Raw genomic sequence first — 9,555 nt, forward strand, 5'->3', positions numbered from 1 at the left:
ATCTGATCGTGACGAAGGCTCTGGCAGAAAACACTGAGCTGTCTGAGATCCGTCTTCAGTGTAGGCGGCTAGTTGGCTACTTCAAAAGCAGTACCACTGCAAAGGTGAATTCCTTTATTACACAGCAGTATTCAAATTAATGCAAAATGACTTGAATAATGTTTTGTTTCATATTTAATTTTTATAGACAAGGCTGACACAGGTGCAGGAGCAAATGATGCCTACAGAGCCTGTGCTGAAGCTCATTCAAGAGGTAAGTTGACATCCATAACTGCTTCCACTCCCCTTTCAAACAATAATGACCTTTTATTTTCAGGTGGAGACACGCTGGAACAGCACCTTCCACATGTTGCAACGGATGTACAACCTCAGGGAAGCCGTAGGAGCAGCCCTGGCAGGCCTCCACACTGACATTGCCCCACTCACATCCCATCAGTTGAGGCTCATTTCTGAGAGTCTGCAGGTGCTGTCCCCATTTAATGATGCCACCGTAGAGCTCTCAGAGGAGAAGAGAGTGTCTGGATCCAAGGTCATACCACTTCTGGCCATGCTGCACCACACCTTGGAGGATGACATAGGAACCATAAAAATGGAGGAGAGCAAAGCAATGGCTGAGGGCCTTAAAAAACAACTGAGGGACAAGCTCTACACCCTCCAAACCATGAGCATCATGTCACTGGCAACACTGCTGGATCCCAGGTTTGTATCGGTTGTCTGTTTTTCTCATCTGTCTACTCGCACCAACAAATGAGCAAGTGCCTCTTGATGAACAGTTCACAACTGCAATGAGTCTCATTGTCGTTCGCAGGTTCAAGAAGATAGGCTTCTTCAGCCCAAATAAAGCACAAGAGGCTGAGAGGAGGCTCACAGCTGAATGTGCGACAGTGATCCGGCACAGGGCATCTTCCTCCTCCTCCTCCTCCTCCAACCCATCATCTTCAACACAACCGGACACATCAGAAGCTTCCCAGCCTGTTGCGCAAGGTAATATTCGATACATTCTAATGGTGTTAATTAAGCAAAAGGAAATGAGTGGCAGTGCATTATTGTGGGATTCTTTTGCTCCCATCTCTAGGATGGGCAGCCGGAACTGCCTGTTGGCTATTAGTCTGTTTGTTGTGTCTTAGGTGACAAACTGTGGCGGCGACTGGACCACACAGTCATGCAGAGGAGGACCCAGAATGAGACCACAGATGCGACTGTGGAGGTCCACACTTACCTGGGCGAACCCAAAATCAGCAGGATGTCAAACCCCCTGGACTACTGGGAGCTACACAAACATGTCTACCCAAACCTCTACAAATTAATTATAACCTTTCTCTGTACCCCAGCCTCATGCGTCCCTTGTGAAAGACTATTTTCAAAAGCAGGAGAAATCCTATCGAAAAAAAGAGACCGTTTAAAGCCAAACACTTTGGAAATGCTTGTTTTCCTCAATAAAAATGAATGAAAGGTGTATCTTGTTCCTTGTTTATGTCAATGTCTAAAATAAAGCAATCATTCTTTCAAGTAACACACGCACATTCATTCACATCACAACTCCCTGCCCTTTTGACTCCATCAAATCCATGGTATTTTAATCACTGTGTCATGACATTTATTTTCCACATGATGGCGCAATAGAACAAATGGAGCCTCATGATGCATCGGCCCAGGACCGACCCAGTTGGATGGAAAGCCTCATTGCGTCATGAGGCTTCAGATTCCCATCACTAGGTGGTGGACCCCAAAAAGCAGGCAAGAGGGAGGAGCAGGTTGTACTTGAAAGCTTGTATTAAAACTCAAAACTAAATCCAAAACAAACAAGGTCCAAAGTATCAAACAAAACACATGACCGAAGATAAAAGATAACAATGACCAAAACCTGACTGAAACAAACATGACAGCAGCCAGCAAACAGCAACAAACAAACATGACAGTAGCAAAGAACAACAATGACCCGACACTGAGTGTTCGGGCTGGGAGTCCTTTTAAAACACTAATTACATAATGACCAACAGGTGTGCAGCTGCAAGGAGAGCCCTACAGTGCCACCTGTTGGTCCCAAACCGAATCATGACAGGGGGTGCATACTGTTATGGTTATGATTCTGTCTTGAATGTTTTCAACACGAATTCACATTCTCTCTCTCTTGTCTGAGTCAGGGAGGTGCCGGAAGGCTGCTCGAGAGCAGGGGCTCATAATCAACAATCAAACTCTCCTCCTTCATGGTCGCTAAAAGTCTCTGCTCTCCAATTGTTGTCGAGCCTCCTGCTTCCAATTAAGATTGTAGTGAATTTTCTCCCGAGCTTTATCGGCGACATCGAGCTTTTTCACGAAATCTGACACAAGTACAATGGTTCCTCTTTACTGTTTCCTACTGGGGACACCGTCAGCTTTCTATCCAACCAGTCCCATCGAAACGTGTTTTTCAGATCCGCATCTATCTGACGCACTTTAGCTTCGTCGCGAGTCTCGATAACATTCGGCATTCGCGAGAAAGGGGTTTAGGAAGGTGAACACGGATTGGTTGTGATTTGCATTTGCCGATATAGCGACTAATCACAACAAGTAAGACATCATACACGTCCAATCGCAGGACTGTTTACAATTGGAAGATGGAAAGACTGATCGGGAGAGCTCGTGAAAACTCGACGATAAGGTACCTGACCCCCCCTAAAATTTTCTCAACGGATTTAGACGATTCACAAAAATGATCAATTTAAGAAATAAAACGGCGGATTTCCGCGTATCCACGGAAAATTGCCATCCCTGATATTTCCATTAAAATATTGACACTTTGTTTGTTTGTATCGCAATACATGCAGGTATATTTCATTACAGTGAAGGATTCAATTTAAACCATGATATCAATGTTGTATCACACTGCTCAGCCCGATTCGAACCTTAAGATAATCAGGCCTGATTCTCTTTGCACGTGTACGAACCAGGCTTTTCAGAGTCAGACTTACCATAAGCAAACAGCCCAGGCAATTGGTAGACCTGCCTGCCAAATATGTTTCTGCCAAGTGTAGGAGGGAGTGGCTCGTGTCCAACCTATGAATAATAATAAGAAATATAAATCTGTTAAACCATCTGAACTTTGTTTGGACACATGTATCAGCAGCTGTCCCAAATTTTGGCTTCAATACATCACGTATTCATATTTACAGAGCCAATGTAATCGCCTGAGTAGGCTTTAATTTTGAAGCTTGACTTGTCTTTTTGACATAGCCGTTTGCACAGTCATAGTTATTAAGGCCATTACATAGTTCTTACCAACATCAAAACAAACAAATCCCCAAAATCATATTCACTCACTAATTTAGGACGCTAAGAAACCACTTCACAGTTACACCATCATCGTATGACAGAGCACAAATCTTTGGCGTGTGCGGCACAGGTGCATTCAATAACCTGGACAACAAATGCCGCCTTACTCACTGTCGCGAGAGTAAAGCCGCCGGTGGCCATCTTACATTGCCACTGTCGAAGCTGATCTAAGTTGAATCTAGATTTCTTTGTAGCGTGTTCACATTTTCTATCTCGACGTCAGTTCCTCTCAGTTCATGTTCCCAAATATTAACCATTTAAATTAAACCAACCCCACAAACCGTTGCCTTTGTTTTAAGTCATTTAAGACAGTTCAAGGCTATATCCTTAGTACCATAATGCTCCAATTTACTGATCAATATATGGTGATTTATGGTATCAAATGCTTTTTGTAAATCAACAAACAGTCCTATTGTGGATTTCGTTTCATCTATGAATCAATAATTCAATAAGATTTGCTTGACTGTCAGAGAGTGTGGGAGCTTTTGTTTTTCTATGAATTTTTCTTTTCTGTTATTGAAAGGTTTTACATTTAATTTGGGGGAATTGTGGTATAAGGTAGACAGGTATGTAGATTGTCAAGTCAACAGTTTTGTAAATCAAAATTATTTTTGCGGTTTGCATTTTTTTCAGGAATTGCCCAATTTGAAACGATTGAAAGTTAAGTGACGTTCGAAGTTGTCAATGTACATTAGTGGCTTAGAGATTCCCAGATTTATCTATTTTACCATTTTCATATCAATTTGATAACAATCAGAAGATAGTTCATCTTTGCAAATACTAACAATATTTACTGTATTAGATTTTCTTTGACAGCATGTGTGAAGAGAATTTGGACAGGAAGAAGAAAAAAAGTAGGGAAAAAGACGAAGCTAAAAATAATTTGGGTTGTGTTATTTGTGGAGTTATTTTGTATACACGTTTATATAAGGTTATTGTTTCGATGTGGGGAAAAATAACACTACATACAGGTAGTTTAGTTTCTTTTGAAATGTTATTGTTGCACAACTTGATCCAGTTTTCTGGTGGCTAGCTTCAGTGTACGAGACTTTGTTTCACGTAAAATACATTTTAGCTGCCTCCAATACATACCGGTACTCCAAGGCCATAGAGTATATAGCTTCTTCTTTAGACCATATCATCGCACAATGTTGTGGAAAAGTAACTATTTTGTAATCCTCTCACCACCACACTCACAACACGCCAACATCAATATAATAGTGTTAACAACTGCTCGCAATATAACACTACGCGAATGACTTATGGAACGGACATACTGAATGAAGGTGCATTGCGGTTCCAAGATTACTGTACATTCAAAATCGAATTGGTAAACCTACTTCACCTCCACCCGACTTCCCAGTCCCAACATAACAGAAGGTCAAAACGGACAATTCGCCAACTGTAAAAGATTAGTCGTGGTAGTGCAGACAACACTATTTGGAATGTTGTGTTAAATATGCTGTACACTTAATCATGTCAAAAATGTACATGGAATATAGCATTATATACTGTTGGTCCCTTAAGTGAAAGGGGTGATGATATATTTTTTTCATGTTTAAACAGTTCACTAATCTTAAAGTCAGCGGTTAGAGTTTAAACAAGCGAACTGAGAAATATGGATTATCCCTAATAGCATTTGGGCAAGTAAAGACATTCTAGCAGATGCCATCTGAACCAAATTAAACCCTCTTACCTGAACCAATACTTTGATGTACATCAAAGGATGAGACAGGACAGTGAGCCCGGATCCCAATATTACTTGGCCGCACGTGTCCGCCATTTTTAGTGCTATAGCTTCACCGGAAGGTATTCTTTGCACTTTCTTCAGACAGAATCCTCGATCACATTATTCCAAATATAAGTACTGCCATCTAGTGTTGAATTCCGTGATGGTAGACCTCAAAGAGCATTCGCGGCCTACCCAGTGTGCCCTAGACCTGGTCTGGTTGCGGGATAACAAAAATCAATATTTAATTTTATATATATCAGTGATAATTTTACAGTTTGAGCCCTGCGAGTCCCAGGGACTCGCTGATCAGAAAAGTATGAGTCCCATTGTGCATTTAGAGAGTCCCAAATTTCGAATTCTGAAATGGTCCACTTATTCAATTGCATATGATAATAACACAAACAACAGCAACATACATTGATAATATATATATATATTGCACTTAATTATTGACCTTATCCATGTTTGTATTTATATTGCACTTAATTGAACTGTGTTTTCTTTTCTCTTCTTTCTACCCACAATCTTGCTGCTGAAGGCTGTAAATTTCCCCAGTGTGGGACAAATAAATAAAGGATATCTAATCTAATCATACACACACACACACACACACACACACACACACACACACACACACACATATATACACTGCTGAGGTCATGGGTTTGATTTTTGTCTAGAGTTAGCATGTTCTCCCCGTACCGGAGTGGGTTTTTTCCAGGTACTCCAATTTCCTCCTAAACATCCATTCCAAAAACATGCACAGTAGGTTGATTGGTCACTCTAAATTGTCCATAGGTGTGAATGTAAATGGATGTAGACAAACAATGCAGGGCACTCATGTAGACTCTACATGAGTGCCCTGCGTTTCAGATAATGGATGCATGTAAACATGAAATGTTCTTTTTAGGAAGGCAAGAAACCAAGGCATTACAGCAATCAATTTAATTTGTGACAAAAGCACGTATTACCGTCGCTTTTTGGGGAAGAGAGAGAAAGGAGTGGACACTGGCTATGTTCAAGTGATAAAACATATATTTTTGTGAATTTCTTAATATGTGAAATAAAAGTGAGATCAAAGTCCAAAATAACACCTAGGGTTTTCACCTGAGGTGAAGGGTGTAAAGGATGTGTTCATATTATAGTTAAGTTTGTGTGAAGAAAAATAAAATCAGTAATGTGTGAGAGCATTTCAGTAGCGTGTACACATGTACGTATCGGGGAGGCAATCCTGAAATATATCAGCGATGACCACTCATGCTCTTGGAAAGGATTTTTTTTTTTTTTACATCTTGCTTTGCTGCTGTGTATCATATTCATTGGCTTAAAACACTTAAGTTGCCACCATATTTGTGCTGAACTCTAAAAGCCAAGGATTTATTGCACTTAAGATGTACATAGTTTAAAACCCAATCGCCAGAAAAAAAGGAAAAAAAAAGTAATGCTGGCACCACGAGATGTGAGGACAATAAACATGGTTTTAACTGCCATGCAATGCAACGTTTGTATTTGAATGAAATACAGTGATGGGAAAAAACTGATTCCTTTCCAGTTTTGATTACTTTAATAGCAAACAACAAAACTTCAATCATGGTTGACAGACGCTCAGTTTCAGGATGAAAAGTGCCTGACAGCAGATACAATTTCTGTCTTTTTTTTTTTTTTTTTTTTTTTACAATTCATGGTTGAATTATGTACACAAGCAAACCTTATTGTTAAACTAACATTTTATAAATAAAGACATCATTGATGGTTGACTACGGCTTGAATTGTAATGTTACCATCTTGCAAGCATGTCTCTGTTGACATCAAATGCATGCAGCCTCCACTATATCAGCTGTGAGATTTTGCTGACATGCTCTGAGTGCCTCAATCAACTCTCCCGTCCGAGCTTCGGCTCCTCGACTCTTCCTCCATTCCTTCAGTAGCTCTCTGACTGTCTCTTCCAGGTCTGTTGGAAACCTCATCGAGATAGATTTCAGCTTTGTTTCACTCAAACCAAGTTCGCGTCCTAATTTTCGCCAGGTCCCCCCCACGTTCTCGGCGATCACTTTGGTGGCAATTTCCAGCTTGGCTGAAAAACAAAGTAAGAAAAAAATCAGAGGGGAAATATATTATTTTTGTGTGAAATGTGATAGCAAGTTACATAGAAACTTAAAATACACACACACACACACACACACACACACACACACACACACACACACACACGCTCTTTTTTATGTCCGCCTCACAGACAAGCGCTTCCGGACAAAGGCTTTTGGCATACACACACACACACACACACACACACACACACACACACACACACACACACCTACTAGTTCTTTTTGATGTCCGCCTCCCTGGACAAAGGCTTTCGGCAAAAAAAAAGGCAAAATAAAAGATATGAGCTTTCGGGCTCACGCATGCACTATGGCAGCATAGAACGACACTGGAATGGACAAGGTTGTGTTTGGTGAAATGTCTTATTTCACGGATCTGTTCAGTGACGTCATTGATCACCACACAAATTATGACATCACAGTATATCAGAGATGCATCTTCCTCAGGCCTGAGGTAAGATGCCCCTTTACAGGACTTGATGTTTTGTTTTATGAAATCAAAGTAGTAGTCTTTTGTTATTTATTTACCCTCCACCTGTGTTTGGTTAGACATGCGGGGGCATCATAACCCAGTTTACCAATCAATAATAATAATAACAATGTAAATTAAGAAAAATGAAGTGGAGTGCAGTATCCAGTTATGGTTTTCAGTTAACCAATGCAGCTTGATAAACCAGCTGGATCAATTTTCAAAGTGAATTCGATGTTACTGCTGTTCGAGTGTCAAGAATAAGTGAACCATATTCAAGTCAAATGATCAAAAAGATTAACACCAATGCGCCCACATTAATAAATCATTTCAGAAATAGTAGTTTAAAGCTATTTGAAGAGCAGTAAAATAATGACAATTTCTGTACTTCCATAAATAATGGAGGAACTAAAAGGTAACCTGTTTCCGCGGCGTCAAATTTGACTTGGGGAAAGGTGCGGCACAGTCTACTTATCAGTCAAATGTAAAACTACTTATCTGTAAAATGAAACTACAGTATACCTCTCTCCGTTTCGCAAAGTTGAGTGCCAGCACATTCCGGTGGTGACTGAAAGCTGCTCAACTTTTCCTCCAGATCTTGTCGGTTTATTAGTGTGAGAAGCTCCGACAACAACTCTGTTTTATCTTGATTTAGCACTCCTCTCTCGGTCAGACACTGGAACAGTTTGATTCCGTTGTCGATCGTTTCCAACTCCCTTTTTCCAACTTTGTCGCCGCACAGATACTTGAGCCGGTCCAGCTGCTCCGTGGTAAGCTGGCTGGATATATCCAGTAAAAGTGCGTTAAAACGCAAAGAGGCCATAGCTTGGACACGGAGATTTCGTTGAAACTGTCGTCCCGAATCCAGTTTTACTTTCACTTCCGTGTATCTGTCCCTTACTGGTGAAATAGAAGAGCAGAGTCCATGGATCAATTATCAACCATAGTTGCTGATGATTTAAGTTTTAATTATTTAATTACTTTACAGTAAATGCTACACACGCGTACCAAAGTTGCAGTCATCGAACATGAACACCGATTTGTTCATGCCAACAAACCAACTCACACTCAAAAAGACGATGTATTTTCATTTATACTGGACATTACGGTAATACTCGCTCAACGGGCTGCCAGGACAACCGTCAAAATAAAAGCTAAGAAATAATACATGAATATCAATGCATACTGAATTATAATATCGATAAAATTGAATCCGAGTATGAATTACAAAAAAGTTTAGAAGTAATTGTTGGGGTACCGCAAGACCAGTCCATAGTTTTGGACGACACAAGTCCACGCCAAGACTCCACCAAAAGAGGTCTGATAAAATCTTAGTGTTGCATTTCAAAAATAAAAATAGTCTAAAATGTCCATATTTCACTGTCATCCATCCATTTTCTAATCCGCATATCCTTACGAGGTTCCCGGGACCCGGGTGTGGAGGAGCCTATCCCAGCTGTCTTCAGACAGTCGGCAGTGTACACCCTCAACTGGATGCCAGCCAATCGCAGGGCACACAAAGACAAACAACCATTCGCACTGAGAATCACACTAAGGGACAATTAAGAGTGTACCATTAACCAGAAGTCCCCAACCCCCAGGCCACGGACCGGTACCGGTCCGTAGGTCATTTGGTACCGGGTCGCACAGAAAGAAGACATAACTTACATTACTTCCGTTTTATTCATTTCGGAATCGAAAGATGTTTTATTTTGAAAAATTGCCGGATCTCTGTTTCATCTGTCTACAACAGGGGTGTCAAAGTCAAATGGACGGAGGGCCAGATAAAAAATTTTGCTGCAAGCCGAGGGCCGGACTGATTGAATGTTCATTGAAAATTTTAAAAATGACCACATATAGTTTATTGAACCAAATTTAATTGACTGAAAACCGAACAAATACATTCCAATATGGTCAGATAAATAAAGCAACATTTT

General features: G+C 40.6%; 2 protein-coding genes across 3 annotated transcripts in view; both read right to left on the bottom strand.

The window, feature by feature from the left end:
• mtch2 (mitochondrial carrier homolog 2) overlaps positions 1–5,129 on the bottom strand; it is a 42,530-nt gene extending 37,401 nt beyond the window's left edge. The window contains exons 1-2 of the mRNA XM_019857819.1: positions 5,009–5,129; positions 2,952–3,036 (exon numbers count right to left, since the gene is read on the bottom strand). Of these exons, the coding sequence (XP_019713378.1) occupies positions 2,952–3,036; positions 5,009–5,095 (172 nt within the window). The 5' untranslated portion in view covers positions 5,096–5,129. The remainder of the gene's footprint in view (positions 1–2,951; positions 3,037–5,008) is intronic.
• A 1,460-nt stretch (positions 5,130–6,589) lies between these two features.
• Positions 6,590–8,907, bottom strand: LOC109508027 (FAS-associated death domain protein-like). 2 transcript variants are annotated; one of them, XM_019857823.1, is made up of 3 exons: positions 8,877–8,907; positions 8,141–8,518; positions 6,590–7,118 (listed from the first exon to the last, which is right to left on the bottom strand). In XM_019857823.1, exons 1-3 carry the CDS (start codon positions 8,890–8,892, stop codon positions 6,853–6,855), a joined length of 660 nt encoding a protein of 219 aa, XP_019713382.1. In that variant the 5' UTR covers positions 8,893–8,907; the 3' UTR covers positions 6,590–6,852. The 2 variants fall into 2 exon arrangements, with proteins under 2 accessions (XP_019713382.1, XP_019713381.1); XM_019857822.1 differs by lacking the exon at positions 8,877–8,907 and adding an exon at positions 8,627–8,721.
• Between the last annotated feature and the right edge of the window lie 648 nt (positions 8,908–9,555).

This window comes from Hippocampus comes, unplaced genomic scaffold (assembly GCF_001891065.2).
Source record: "Hippocampus comes isolate QL1 unplaced genomic scaffold, H_comes_QL1_v1.1 scaffold154, whole genome shotgun sequence".
Taxonomy (NCBI): Eukaryota; Metazoa; Chordata; class Actinopteri; order Syngnathiformes; family Syngnathidae; genus Hippocampus; species Hippocampus comes.

What these genes read in the sequence shown, in the direction of transcription:
- LOC109508027 (XM_019857822.1), bottom strand. Translation starts at nt 8,666, where the DNA reads ATGAACAAATCGGTGTTCATGTTCGATGACTGCAACTTTG. An exon ending in GTTCGATGACTGCAACTTTG is followed by an intron (nt 8,519 to 8,626) that starts GTACGCGTGTGT and finishes CTATTTCACCAG; the next exon opens with TAAGGGACAGATACACGGAA. An exon ending in ACTTTGCGAAACGGAGAGAG is followed by an intron (nt 7,119 to 8,140) that starts GTATACTGTAGT and finishes TTTGTTTTTCAG; the next exon opens with CCAAGCTGGAAATTGCCACC.